The 13,931-nt window shown below is 49.1% G+C and overlaps 1 protein-coding gene across 2 annotated transcripts; it reads right to left on the reverse strand.

The window, feature by feature from the left end:
- Positions 1-1,243: 1,243 nt before the first annotated feature.
- Positions 1,244-13,609, reverse strand: LOC142402606 (uncharacterized). 2 transcript variants are annotated; one of them, XM_075488236.1, is made up of 15 exons: positions 13,471-13,609; positions 13,089-13,154; positions 12,695-12,814; positions 11,702-11,787; positions 11,395-11,442; positions 9,776-9,823; positions 9,498-9,589; positions 8,114-8,245; positions 7,646-7,761; positions 7,120-7,319; positions 5,023-5,112; positions 4,182-4,347; positions 3,541-3,849; positions 3,148-3,229; positions 1,244-2,016 (listed from the first exon to the last, which is right to left on the reverse strand). In XM_075488236.1, exons 1-14 carry the CDS (start codon positions 13,489-13,491, stop codon positions 3,155-3,157), a joined length of 1,569 nt encoding a protein of 522 aa, XP_075344351.1. In that variant the 5' UTR covers positions 13,492-13,609; the 3' UTR covers positions 1,244-2,016; positions 3,148-3,154. The 2 variants fall into 2 exon arrangements, with proteins under 2 accessions (XP_075344351.1, XP_075344352.1); XM_075488237.1 differs by lacking the exon at positions 5,023-5,112.
- Between the last annotated feature and the right edge of the window lie 322 nt (positions 13,610-13,931).

Here is a 13,931-nt window from a genome sequence, read left to right on the forward strand (position 1 = left end):
GCAAAAGAAATCTGTGATCAATCATCAGCTCTGGTTTTGGGAAGCTTGCCAGGAGATGTGCCATGCACAGCCACCAGCGAAGTGTCCTGACACTCCCTTGATATCGTTCCCCCCAGCGTCACTTGTGAGCTGTGCCTGCAGCAGTACCCAGGAAGTACCGGAGGCAGCTGCTGCAGGAAAGCTCTTCACCACCCTCCTTAGTTCAGCATTATCCCAGCCAGGCTACAGGAGCAAACAGTGTTTTGCAGCTGGATCTTAGCCCTGGGCTTACACCGTGCTCTGTGGCACAGGAACCAGGAAAGAGTTACAGAGCAGCTCCCTTACTGAAATGCATTTCTCACATGTGTCTCAATTCTGTGCATTAGCGAGTTCTTAGAAATGTTTTGGCCATGAAGTGGTTCTACGTGCTACGCAGAAGGCAGGCTTTCCAGCTACCCAGCGGTGGAGGAAGCCAAGGAGAACATTGGCACAGAGGCCAAGGCTGCCCAGCAAAACGCCCCTGGGCTGAGTCAGGAAGACTCTGCAAGAAGCAGCCTTTGACTGCCTGGACTGGTTCTGTCCTGAACAGCCTCAAAGCAGCTGCCAAAACCCAGCATGAGGAAGAGAAAAGGTGTGTTAACGCTGCAAGGCAGTGCTGGGGAGAGCCAGGACGTCAGGCTGAAACAACCACTGCTTCCCTGTCTGGTCCCTAGCAGTGCTCCCTTGTGACCCAGTGCAGCTCAGCACTACTGCTCCAGAGAGCACAGGGGAGGGAAGAGAAATAGTCTCATGGTTAAAGGCAGCGCGAAGACACTGCTACGAGCATCCTGCATCACATCAATAAGCTTCTCTGGCCACAGCACCAGCCTATGCAACCTGGACTCAGCCGCACGCATGCCTCCCAGGGAGGAGTGAAGCGGGGTGGGCAGTGTGGCTGTCGTCCGGTGCAGAGGGACCTGCCAGGGAAGCACTGAGCCAGAAGAAGCTCGGCACAGGCTGCAAAGGGGAGGTCTCGCCCGTGGCATACACGGGAGATGAGGCTGGCGTGGGAGGAGAGCACTATTACAGGCGGCAGTTGTACTCCAGGATTACTGGCCCAGGAGCCTTCAGCTTCTCCACTGAGACACTTCACATGATCCTGTGTCTGTCCTCGGAGGTGTTAGCTGTTCTCCTCCATTTGCGGTCCGTGGCTGAACTGACTGCAGATAACAGGAACAAAGAAAACGCTGAGCTTCTCCTTATAGAAAGAAGATTTATTTTAAAAGGTAGAAAATACATAACAAGTAGCATGGTCCTGTATGTTGCAAGCCCTCTACCCTCAGTATAGACAGGACGTTGTAAGATGTTTTCCAGCCCAGACTTGTAGTGATTGTAACCAGGATGAACAAGAGGGTTTCACCAATGATTCCTGACTTGAGCTCTGGCTAAGGACTGGGGAGCAGCTTGCCAGCACACTGATGCAACGGCAGGAAATTGCCTCTGCAGAAAGATCTTGCCTCAGCTCCTGTTCAAGTGCTCCTGCACTCAACAAAAGGGACACACCAGTTTCATTCTTTACTTCCCAAGCTCAAGCTCAGCTTCCCTTGGCACCTAGAGCAGTGGATACACAGGACCAAAACAGAGACAGAGGACTTGAGGAGAAACAGGTAGGAAATCAGTACAGGTATCTGTGAGAGAACACATTGTTGGGAGACATCCAGTTTGTGACTATTAACAGTGTGAGGCAAGGGGTCTCCAGGCACGCTGAAGTATCAACACGCAGACTGTCAGGCACTGTGGATCTGTGCAGACTGTGCATCCTCTGCCAGGATGAGGCTGGTCCCGATACTGCAGTCTCAGCCACTGAGACCAGCTGAGTGCTGATGAAAGTTCATTTCTGCAGCAGTCCTGTCTGAAGGCACAGGGCCAGCTGGGTGCAGCAAAAACAAAAAGAAAAAAAAAAGAAAAAGAAAAAAGGCTGCTGTATGTCTGGGTATGTTCACCCAGGTAGGCAAGGCCCAGCAGCACTGGAAGAGGATAGGGCTGAACCACTTTGGCCTGCAAGAAAGTCAAGAAACAGAAGTCAGTGGAGGACATAAAAAGAGAGCTCTATTCAGCAATCCCAGTACAACACGCTTGAGTCATCTATGCAGATCCCACACATTTTGTCTTTCTTCTGCCTAACCTCAGACACAAGGAGCATCCCCTGGGTACATCAATACCCACATACAGGAATGAAGCAATTGAGTCAAATGCTTCAGGGAGAGGATTTTCTCAGCCATCAAGAGGAAGACAAGACAGGCCCCAGCTAAAGAGCTTTGCTCCAACATGAATTCCTGGGACAGGAACCACGCAGGGAACTCGGCAATCCCGGTGCAAGCCCCACAGTGGGTCTGCAGCCAACAGCACGGTCTTCTGATCCCTCTCCACTCCCAGCTGACACAAATCCAGATTTTTTCAGAAGTGTACAACAGCACCACTACTGCTTCCTCCTGCCTTCAGCAACGAATGAGAGAGGGATTTACTCACTGGCTGCACAGGGGAGCTGCTCATCCACTAGATGCTTCAGACAATTAACGCATTGGGCATCGCCAGCTGTGCCAGATGGCCCCTCCTGGCCCACTCCATATACTCCTATAACCCACCCAGTATATTACAGCCTCAGTAACCAGCTGTTTTTCCAGCTGCTGAGACCTTGTTTAAAGTCCTCACAGACTGCTGCCTTTTCTTATGTTCTCAGCCTTGCCTTTGGCTCATTACCTCTGCTACCCCCCAGGGCTCTCTGCCCAGCACCCACTTCTGATACGTGCCTCTCTCCACAACACTAAGTCGCTGCAGCTGACTACTGTAGCATGCAGATATGCCTTCTGATAGTACTTGTCCTTCCAGCCCGAGGCCTCTAACAAACTGTGAGCTCCCTCCAGCAGCCTTGTTATTGTACTGCAAGCACACGTGCACCACAGGCGCTGGGAACCCAACCTTATGCTGATTTTTCCCATTTTTCCTGCTCTCTTTACAGTCCTGGGATGGAAGCTGGTCACTGCCCTCTGTTTCTCCTGCTCTATTTCTAGGTAGTTTGTGGCCAAGAGATGCTCCAGGTGGAGCAGGAAGGGAAGAGCCCCTTTGCTCCTCCATTTCCCAGGGAAGCCGCAACTGCTGTCTGCCCTCCTGTGTGCTGTGTCCTCTTACCATGTCACTAGGGCTTTACATCCTCAATGCCGAGAACATGACAGCAGCTCTGTACAGAGGTGTTCAAGGGAGTGGAAGAGAACTGCAGTGAGAAGCAGAAAGACAGCATTAGGGCAGCAGTGACTGGGATGCTGGCCACATCACAGCCCCTTCTGTTGTGGACTTCTCCTTGGGCATCTCAGCGAGCCCCTCCCAGGGTCTCCCCCAGCCCTGCACTTCCAAATGAACACAGTCTTGACCCAAGGCCACCAAATAAAACCTGTGACCCAGGAGCTGGGAAACTGAATGCTACTTGTGGAAGCCTCCCCTCTCCTGCCCCTGGGTAGGGCAGCTCCGTGTGTCCCAGAACGGCCGTGTGTGGCAAGGCTTGGCAGAGGATACGCCCCAGCTCACCTGCTGGATTTCCTGCATCGCCAGGCGTATGGAAGAGTGGAGGCGAGGGAAGGCTCGTTGGCTGCCTCTCTCCTTGCCTGAACTTGGCTTTGTCCTACTCTGGTCCAGGCTCTGTTGGTTTTGGCAATTCTTGGTCCTCTTGAACCACATGTGTCTGAGAACCGAGGCTGCTCCTGACTGCAGAGCAGGTCTGCTGGTGGAAGGCCTGGAGGGGCAGGGCTGCTCTTCTGGAGGGGCCTCTCCCTCGGCTGCTGGTGGACCCAGCTTGAGGCACTCCAGATCTTCATAATCCAAACTCTCACTACTTTTCTGAGGGAGGGAAAAGTGGATTCAGCAGTGGCTTGCAGACCCTCCACACACCCCAAACAGCACAATGAAGAGGAATACCCAGCTGTGACCACTGCTGACATTCAGGGGGCAGGGGTGTGTCATCCACCCGTCACGGCCTCTCCGCCACCCCAAGACTCCCCAGTGCCCAGCTGGTAGCATTTCCCGGTGCATGCAGAAGAGGCCAAGCTGCTTGGCCAGAATGGGATACCCCCAATGGGAACACAAAAGAGACGCTGCTGCAGTGACTCTATCTGCTCAGGGCACGGTCCATGCCCCATCCCCTTTTCCAGCTGCAGATCCTCGACATTCACCTGCCCACAGGGAACAGTCAGTATCTCCATGAAGGGCTGGATGCCCACAGTCTGGTGATACCGAACCAGTTCGGTGAGCGAGGCATGAGCCCGGTCTTCCCCCAGGATGACATAGCGTGCATTGGGCTGCATCTGGATCATGTAGTGTCTGCAGCGGCCTTCGCCCCTGGGGAGATGGACAGACAGAAATAGTTACGGCATGGGGCCGCAACATCTCTCCAGGACTCAGTCATTGCTTTCTGCACTTGTTGTCTGAAGAGGCCAGATGTGATCAGGAGCCACAGTAACAAATATCACAAGATGCAGGAGACACACCATGCTGGACTGTCACACACTGTGCTAGCAGGTGCTGGAGGAGAAGCAATTTCCCCAAAGTCAGTGACAGGAAAACCCTGGCAGCCGGATCCAAACCCCAGCAGACTGTACAGCCTCCCATGCTGTTGTCCACATTAAAACTCTGCCCTACCCATTGCCTGAGGCTGTACAAAGACTGTGCACTTGTAGCACTCTGATTGCCTCTCCTCAGGCCCTCCTCTAGACTCATCCCCTCTGCTCCAGCCAATGCTTCTTCCAACCTGGTTTGCCCACTCAGCCATATAGCATAGCCTAAGCAGGACCTGCACCCTTGCAGCCACAGCACCCAACCCACAAACAGATCTAGTTTTTGGCAAGAGACAGACTCCGCAGTGTCCTGTCTGCTACTTCAAACTGTCTGAGGGACCCACAACAGGAGAGGCTGAGCATCATCCTCAATGGACTCCTCTGTGGAAGAGGTAGACTCCTCCAGCCATGCATAGCTCAGCTGAGGACCTTCTTTTTCCTTCTCTGCAAGGTTCATTACCTGTATGTCAAGGTGTAGCCCGGTCGGCTCTGGCTGATCCGAACAAGGAAGCAACCCAAAGGCTTGTCAGTCAGCAAGTTTTCAGCTTCCCTGGAAGCAGTAAAGAGTTTTTCAGCAGACTGTGAGCAGCTGCCTCTGGGCAGGGATTCCATCCTATCTCATGTGCTAGCATGACAGTGCTCCCAGTCCACAGGGAGGCCAGCATCTGCCCCACGTGTTCCTAGCTAGAGGTTTCCCGACTCAGTCTTGCTGGTGCAAGGAGGCATTAGCAGGCTGAGGAGGCACAATACTCTCGGCCAAAGTCTCTCCAAGCTGGGCTGCTCCAAACCTGTTCCAGCGGTCTGACTAGTGCAATAGCAACAGCTACCTTCCAGCACAGAACACATTACAAAGCATCACTGAGATGAGGAGGCTGTGTGCATATACATTTCCTACGCTCCAGGGCTGACGGAATAAGTCAGGATGCTGTGGGGTAGTGGTGCTCAGCACAAGGTAAGCCCAGTGCCCTGGAAAAACACCAACTTGGATTACACCAGTCTGGCGCTCTAAACTTCCTGCTGGAAGGAGGTCTTCCCCCTCTCTGCCCAACAGACAAAGCACCGCTTTGTGCTTGTCACGTGCCCTGCTCCAGGCTAAAGGTGAGTGCAAATCAGCAGTGCAGTTTGGGATTGCACTGCTGTATGGAGACTTAAATCCAGCAACAGGAAGCACCACTTAAAAAGTATCTAATCTTCAGTGTCTTCAGGAAGGATCTGCTATGTCCTTCATTGTGAAGTGCTCATGGCTGGCCTGTATTTGAATTCAGACCGTTTTGTCTTCCAGATGCTAGTTCCTCTCCTGCATTCTCGGATCTCTGGACAAAAGCATTAATGTGGTTGGGGCCTTGTTAATTATCTTAAAAAAAGAAAAAAGATGCAGCTACCAGGGAGCTGTCAGCTACCATAGTGTCCTTTACTAAGCTAACGTGCTGTATAATGTCTCTGAGTAATGTTCACACTGATAATCTGACAAAATCCAGCAACTTGTGATCTAGTAAGACTGAAGGAGACTTGCAGCTTTAACAGAAAAAAGTTACAAACTGGAACAAGATGATAAGGGTGTTCAAATGACAGGTATGCTTGGCAGCAATGCCCACACACAAGTCCCACCAAATAAGGGACACTGGCAGTTAGCAAGCATGCAGCACCATAGATTAATTTGTACACAGAGGAGACTATAGCCAGAAATTCTGACATCTACCTGCTAACCTCACTGTCTTGCTCCTATCTGATCACTGGCATAATCAGCATTTCTCTGATGATCACACTGCTTGGAAAGTAGTGCTTGGCTCAGCCAAGGGAGTGAAGTGCAAGGCATACTCAATAGCAAAATTTCAAGCATTTAAATAAAGGTTTTCCCAAAAAAACTTGAGTTCACAGCCTCATAAACAACTCCATAAGAAGGTTGGGCTTTGTGGATGTCTCTCCCAGCCTAAAGGGATGTAAATTCCACCTATGCTGCACTCCCCTTACATGGGCAGAGGTATCAACAAAAAGCCTTCCTTTTCCCGTCTCTGGGGGCTTTGGGGGAATCTTGCTATTGGGTACTCACTAAAGCCCCTCTTAATACTTTTTAAAATAAATGTACACTGAATTCTGTATTCTCTTGCTGTAAACTGAGGTGTCCTCACCTAAACTGAGAGAAATGAGAACAGGCATAATGAGTCAGACCAAAAGTCCATCTTCATTCCATATCACATCTCTGCAAACGGTCCACGACAGGGTAAACTCATGCATGTATTTCCTCTCCAAGTACCTTCCAAGCCTCCCTTCCCTGCACAGGATCTGTATTTAGGAACCCACAGTGGACTTATTTCCTATGAGTTTCTACAGTCTTTCCCTGGACCCATGCAGAGTTTCAGCATTTGCATCCTGTGATGGGGAGCTCCAAGCTTCCCCCCTAAGGGTTTGAAGCTCACAGCCTAAAAGTGAAAGGTTATGCAGGTCACTCCCATTCCTTAAGGAGGTAAAGCCAACCTACACAGTCCTCCTCAGGACACAGCAGCTTCTCCCTGCCTGCCGCAGCCCAAGCTGCAGCCACTCTGTCCAGCATACTCACCTCCGGCTGATCATCCCATGCAGCCAGCTTGGAAAGGCCCCATCATCCTGCATGACCTTCTGGGCCTGTGTCTCTTTGAACCAGCGGAGAGTTGCTCCTCTCTTGAGTTTCCTCATTTTTGCCTCTTCTCCAGTCTGTTCCTCTGTCCCCAGAACAGGGCGAGGTGCAGAAGGGTCCAAGAAGTTATCAAAAGGAGTGGACTGAAAGTGAGGAGTGGGAGAAAGTGGGCATGAAAGCAAGGTCAAAGGCAGGGGACCTTTGAAGGATCACTTTGGTAGCGATCCCATTCCTGAGTCCCTTAAGACAAGATCAGTCGCAAACTATCAAACGCTGCTTTCAGTTCCTCAAAGGTCCTGACCATGCTTTTTAACTAACCACAGTAGCAAAGGACTCTCTCACTTCTCATAACAAGAACGACAATGTTCTCCTGGGACCACATGCAGGAGAACATGTGTATGCAGAAGGTGAACGAGCAGGGAACCAGCACACCTGGCTAAGGGGGCCCAAGCAGAGCCAATATCACTACCTCTGTTAGTTTGCTGCGTGGCCGTGGCACTGGTGGCTGTGGTGGATTATCAGGAGGATGGGGACAAGGCTGAGGGCGCCTCTTTCGTGGCATGGGGACTGGAAGGGAGATTCTTTCTGCAACGAGAGAAAAGAAGTAGATGAAACCTAGCATCCAAGATCCATGAGATCCATCCTCCGCGTGCCCAGGATAGGGACAGGCTCTGCTGCACGGAGTGTGTGGGAAAGACACAGCTTGGGACTCCTCCCAACACAGCCAGGCAAATGACCCTCACCACGCTGCTTCTGTTCCCCACAGAGAAAGCTGCACTTTCAAATGGCAGAAAAGTTGGCACCTCCCTGCCCACCGCATCGGTGGAGCCCCCAGCCCCAGGAGAGCCGAGGGCAGGCCACCATCACCTGGAGCTTACAGCACTTTGAGGTGATCATCGCACGAGTGGCCACGCACAGGGGCAGTGGGAGAACTCACTCTGGGCCTCTGCTTCCACCACCAGCTGCCGGCTTCTTTCTCTCTCTGCCTCCTCCTGTAGCCGCCGTGCCTGAGCTCTCAGCTCAGCCACCAGTTTTAGGTAACTCTTCCTGTACCTGAATCCCCTGAAAACTGTTCAGAGAAAAGCTGTGGTTAGAAAAAAAATGCTCATCACGCCTTTGTCACTCCCTGGGGGAAGCACACTGGGTGATATTCCTTCACCCAGTGCAAAGCCCTCAACACTTCAATCACGTTAATAAAGAGCAATGCAGACTCTACTTGAGCAGGCAGTCAAAACCATGTGAGAACTGTCTTCTACTCTCTAGGCTGCCAGATCACAGATTTAAAAGAAATCAAATTAGAGATCTAAGCTCTCATCGCTAACGCCAAGGCACAGGATACCTAAAAAAGAAAGCCTCACAGAAGGTCCTCTGTTAACCATCTATCTCCCCAGTACCCTTCAGACACTACTCAGTAAAAGCAAAGCTCTTCTGTGCAGGAGATGGGATTTCCTTGGTGTCAGCCCACAGGATAACCTTTCCCATAAGCAGCCACCACAGGGTTCATCAGGAGCTTTAGAGACATTGCATTATCCCGCCTGCTCTACCAGGTACTAAAACACATGAACTGAATGCCGCACTCTCTCATGTCCCACTACCCACACATCTTCCCCACGGATGACAACAAGGCACAGCATGTGACAGTCTGATGTTTGTCATACTGTGCGGTGCATAGCTGGAAGCTGCTCAGATGCTTCAGCAGTGCAACAACCCGTACAGAAGAGAAGGACAACAGGGAGGGACCAGGCAGGATGACAGCCTCCTCCTCCTCCTCCTGGTTGCGCAGTCCTCATGGACCCTGTGCAGAGGGAAGTACCAAACTGCCCACAGTGCCTGCTCTGAAGAAACAGGCTGCCAGAGCAGACGCTACCTGGAAAGGAAAGAAAAAAACCACACCAAAACAAAACTTCATCCCCTTCTGCCTGTCTCTGAAAGTAGGAATGAGATCTGCTTCGCTCATCTTCTTTTCCCTTTCCTCCGTTCAACACCACTCACAAACAAGCCCGAACTCCAGAGGACGGTGACCCAGATCTCGGGACACAGCCAAATCATGTTTGCCCTCTCAACACAGTTCTCCTCCACACGTGCTTTCCCTTTCCAAGGCTCACACTGTCTGATGGCTCTCCCCCATTGAGGATGAGCACTGAGGAGGTGGGCACCTGCAATAAGCACTCTGACTCCACAGGGCCTTGACATGGAGATGGCGCCTGGCCTGCCTTTCTGTCATCTGCAAAGGTGCAATGCTGGAGCAGGGACTGGAGAAAAGTTTTTCCTTGCCCTGGTCTGAGATCAGAGTTGAGGGACTCTCCTGCCCCAGCACTCACCTTTCTGTATGACAACTGCTGCTCTTTCCAGTCGCTCCACATACTTTGCCAGCTGTTCCTGGTGCCAATATTTAAAGAAAAGTCGTGACTTCCTGAGAAGTTGGGGAGAGAAAGAAGCAGTGAGAAACAGTTTGTCTCAACTTGCATCCTATCATCCTTTGGACAGGCCTTTCCTACAGCCACAAAGTTCTCCTTGAAGAGAACCAGATAACAGTCTACATGTATAAAGTCTCTGCAGTTCAGGCCCCTCATTCCCAGCAACAGTGATCCACACCTACCCGCATATCCAGCCTGTCAGCTCTGTACTTTGTAGTATCTCCAAGCAGCTGAAAGAGAGGAAAAAAGTGAAATAAATAATTTTCCACCCAAAGGGAACACCATGCAGCCAGTGGTTTTAGGTGCATAAAGGGGGTGAAAGTGCCTCAATGATTCTGCATTACATTCTCTGTCCCCTGTCACCCGATCACATTCAGTAACTGGCTGTCAATCTGTAGTGCTCCTTGAGGTACAATTAGGATCACATTCAGGAACATCAGCAAACAGGTTTCCTAGAGGCAGATTTCCTTCAGCTCCCTGGGAGGCAATTCTGCAGAGCCTATTTTATTCTCAGAACTGTTTTTCCTCATTTCATTTCCAAGCTCCTTGGAGCACACAAATTGCAAGATCAGCACAGCAAGACTTCCAGGAGAAAGTCTGCTTTTCAATTTCAGTTTCGTTTTGCAGACTCTAGTGATAAAATTTGGGTCACTCAGAAAGATTCACCAACACTTGGAACTGAAAGCAATACTCTAGCTGCACCACACAGACAGCTTCCTCCCTCTGCCTGCAAATCCAGGCTGTGAAACCATAGTGGCACTTTTTGCTAATATCTCATATAGTAAAGCAGAAGTGGTTTTCCTTCTATCTCAGCCAACTTCCACTGTGCCAGAATCTATATCCAAGGTAATTCTTTTCTCAAAAGATTTTTGTGTCTGAAAACACACTGTGCTGCCTGTCTACCATCATCTTTCTCTCATCCATGAGATTCTCTCTTGACTTGGGTCTCAACTGGGTTTGCAATTCTTATCAATTCAGTATCATCAGTAACTTCAAGGAAGCTCTGTGAAGGCTGGAGGAGCTACTGCCAGGGGAGAACTTTTCCAGGAGAACATTCAAATCCTTTTCTTAAAAGACAAAAAAAAAAAAAAAAAAAAAAAAAAAAAATCAGCTGGCTGCCCTACATGCTTCATTTTCACTATCAGTCACACTTGACCATGGCAGGAAGGAGGGACTGGGAAAGTGGAAAAGAAGAGGTGGGGAGTTGCTGTCCTAGATGTAGGAATTAAAAAGCTGACAGGGTAAGACTGCATAGCTGGAGGGACATTTATGTGTATAAGGAACAGTCAGGTTCTGAAAGTGCTGGGGGTATATTATGCCTGTACACATAAAAAATTCTTGGACCAGAAACCTCCTCTCTAGCCTGTGAGACATTCAGCGCTGGCTGCTTGCTCAGCATCATCTTTATCTTCTTCTTCTCCCGTGAGCCCATCAGGAACAAGCCTGGAGAGGCACCTGGCAACTGTGCTGAGCCCCTGCTCAATACTGAGTTCAATGGACGCTCTTGACCATTATTGTGACTCCCTAAATTGAGTACATTAGCACGGGATAGCAAGGCTTTATAGTAATTGAACTGAATAGCAATTCATAATTGCTACATAGCAATTCGAGAAAGATTTCATTCGTCATTGTACCAAATGCTTTTTAAATACTAACTGTCCTTGCCTAGGGATTTGTGTTCCACATCACCACAAAAGCCCATCCTCACTTTGTTCCTTTTACTCTGTTTGCTATGCTACTCTGAGAACAAAAGTCTCTGAAGAACAAACTGGATTGCACATAACACAGGAAGGGTTCCTACCTTTCTTTTGTGAGGGAAACATCTGGTTTAACTAGAAGAATTCCGTATCTGTGAAAAACAGAATACCATATCTGTGAAAAATACAGCAAGGTAAGAGCCACATCCTTGACATGCTGAGCTGATCCATGTCACCCTCACAGCAAACAACAAATCACTGTCTTTCCCACTCCTCCTCCCACAGCAAACAACCCCGTGATCTCAGGCATGTGAACTTTAATGAGGCTGCTTCCCTCCTTGCCCATATCTGGTTACCAGGGTCACTTCCCTAAGAATATGTAACAAGGAACATTCAGAAATGTTAACAAACCTTTCAGCAAATTCCTCAAATGAGGGTCTCCAGGAGAAACCATCTCTTCGGATACGAATTGTCTCCAGCAGTCCGTTGTACCGGAGCTGAAGCAGCACCACAAAGAGCATCAGAGAAAGAGGATCAGAGAAACAAACAGAAACAGGTCATTAGGACATCAGTTTGTTCCTCTGCAGCCAGAAATGCCTTCATTCAGCCCTAAACTTCTCTAGTTCAAGACAAAAGTTTCTTTCTGAAAATGTTTCCTTGGTTAAAGACTGAATTTACCACATCCTGTAACTCTGATGATTAACTGTTCTTAGTTAAAAGTTGGAAACCATGAAAAACAATGACTGAAATAACTTCACCTTCCAGCCATGGGTACTGCTTTGCCTCTGTCCCTTAGAGGATAGCCTTTTACTTCCAAATCTGGACAAAGAAGTATTCTTGAGGCACAGATGAACTTCCCTCTTAATCCCATCCTTTCTTACATACATTAAACAGGCCACAGAGCTTTCTGAACTCTACTGATCGTTTTCAGTATTCTTTAAAGCGTCTGGATCTCAGACCTGACACAATATCCAAAGACAGTCGTATCAGCACATTTCAGCTCCTATTAAAACGATCCCATCTTGGCTCCTATTCAGAGTTGCCCTGGTTGATGGGTGAGAACAGTCTCCTCTGGGAAGCATCATTTTTTCTGGAGTACTGTCTGTACCAGTCCCCATCCAGGAGATGCAAAGATGAATCCTAGTGTGTGACAAGCAGATCTCATTGCATTCACAAAAAGAAACGGGAGAGAACTAAGATTGCAAAACGTGGACCTAGCAGTCTGTGTCACAAAAACAACCAAGTACCCAGAACCTTTACATGCATAAAAAGTGTGCCTACTCTTTCTCTTGCAAGGGGAGACTCAGACCAGCTATTCAGCTATCTCCACAGCTTTTTGGTGGGGTCTGCCCTCCCCAAGGAGACGTGGCAGAAGTACCTGTACAGGACACTGCTTTTCCTCACCTGCAGCAGCACCACCTGGCTGTCCACCACGCCTGGCTCCTTCTGGCTGTTGGGCTTTATACAGCGCACAAAGTGTGGGTTGGCAGAATACATCCTCTCCATGAGCACCATCAGGGAATGCTGGCGAGGGCAGAGAAAGACCAACAGTCCAACAAGCCAAAGCACTGCCAGAGCCCAGAGCGCAGTATCTTGCAGCGAGAACTTTCTTCCCATGCCACAGCAACTTCTGAGGGTCTGGTAACAACCAGGTCACTCCCACCATGATCAGCTGTGCTTGGCACCCAAAAAAACCCCCCGTCTTCACGCTGGATGTTTTAACTATGCTTAGCAGCCTAGAAGCTCTCACTAAAATAATACTGCACTCATCTCAAGGGGCACTACAGCAATACTTTACCCGGAACTGAGCTCCAGCAGACTGTTTTCGCGTGCTGTTGAACTTGTCATCTGCTCCTGGTATGACCTGAAACCAGACCCAAACAAAAGATCACCCTTGGAAGAAGTGCTTGATTACCATCCAAAGAGCTCTGCTGGAAGGCAGATGGCAAAAAGGAGAGAGAATGGATTTCAGGGGAGAGAAGACAAGTTAAACATATCAGCAGAAGCAAGCAGAAAACCTGGTAAAAAACAAAGGAGAAATTGTTGCAAGCAGATTGCTGTCTGCTCTTATTTTCAACTAATTTCTGCCTGCTCTCATTTTCAGCTAGTTTCTCAAATAATAAATATGAGGTAATTATGCCATAATTTATCAATTGCCATGTGGACCTGAAGTGCAATACCTTGGCTTTCACATGAGGCATCAGTGTCCCAGTCCTGGAGACAGTGGCTGGAAGAACAGACACAGTAGTTAATTTTGTACCTTTGCTCGCAATCAGCCATGTCTAAACATTCAAACCTCACTTCATACACAAGTGTCCCTACAAATACTGAATCATAGACAGGGCATTAGGTTTCACCATGTGGAAATACAAGGAAAGAGCTAAAGAAAGGGAGAAGAAAATGCAAATATATTAGTCATACAATGCAGGCAATATTATTTTCTGCCACTGAGAAGACAAGGCAATCAGGTTATTGAACAACCCTAAATGACCTTCAGAAGAAATATCCTTAATGGGCATCTAACAATGCAGAAAAAAGTACAGATAGGAAAAGGGAAGCTTACCTACAGCAGTCAAGACGGGAGGTTATATAAAGTCAGATAGCTTAAAACTAATTCATTGACAAGATGAAAAATTCAGGG

Source organism: Mycteria americana, chromosome Z (assembly GCF_035582795.1).
Source record: "Mycteria americana isolate JAX WOST 10 ecotype Jacksonville Zoo and Gardens chromosome Z, USCA_MyAme_1.0, whole genome shotgun sequence".
Classification (NCBI taxonomy): Eukaryota; Metazoa; Chordata; class Aves; order Ciconiiformes; family Ciconiidae; genus Mycteria; species Mycteria americana.

What these genes read in the sequence shown, in the direction of transcription:
- LOC142402606 (XM_075488236.1), bottom strand. Translation starts at nt 13,491, where the DNA reads ATGCCTCATGTGAAAGCCAAG. An exon ending in GTTTCCCTCACAAAAGAAAG is followed by an intron (nt 9,824 to 11,394) that starts GTAGGAACCCTT and finishes CCTCTCTTTCAG; the next exon opens with CTGCTTGGAGATACTACAAA. An exon ending in TGACTGTTCCCTGTGGGCAG is followed by an intron (nt 3,850 to 4,181) that starts GTGAATGTCGAG and finishes TCCCTCCCTCAG; the next exon opens with AAAAGTAGTGAGAGTTTGGA.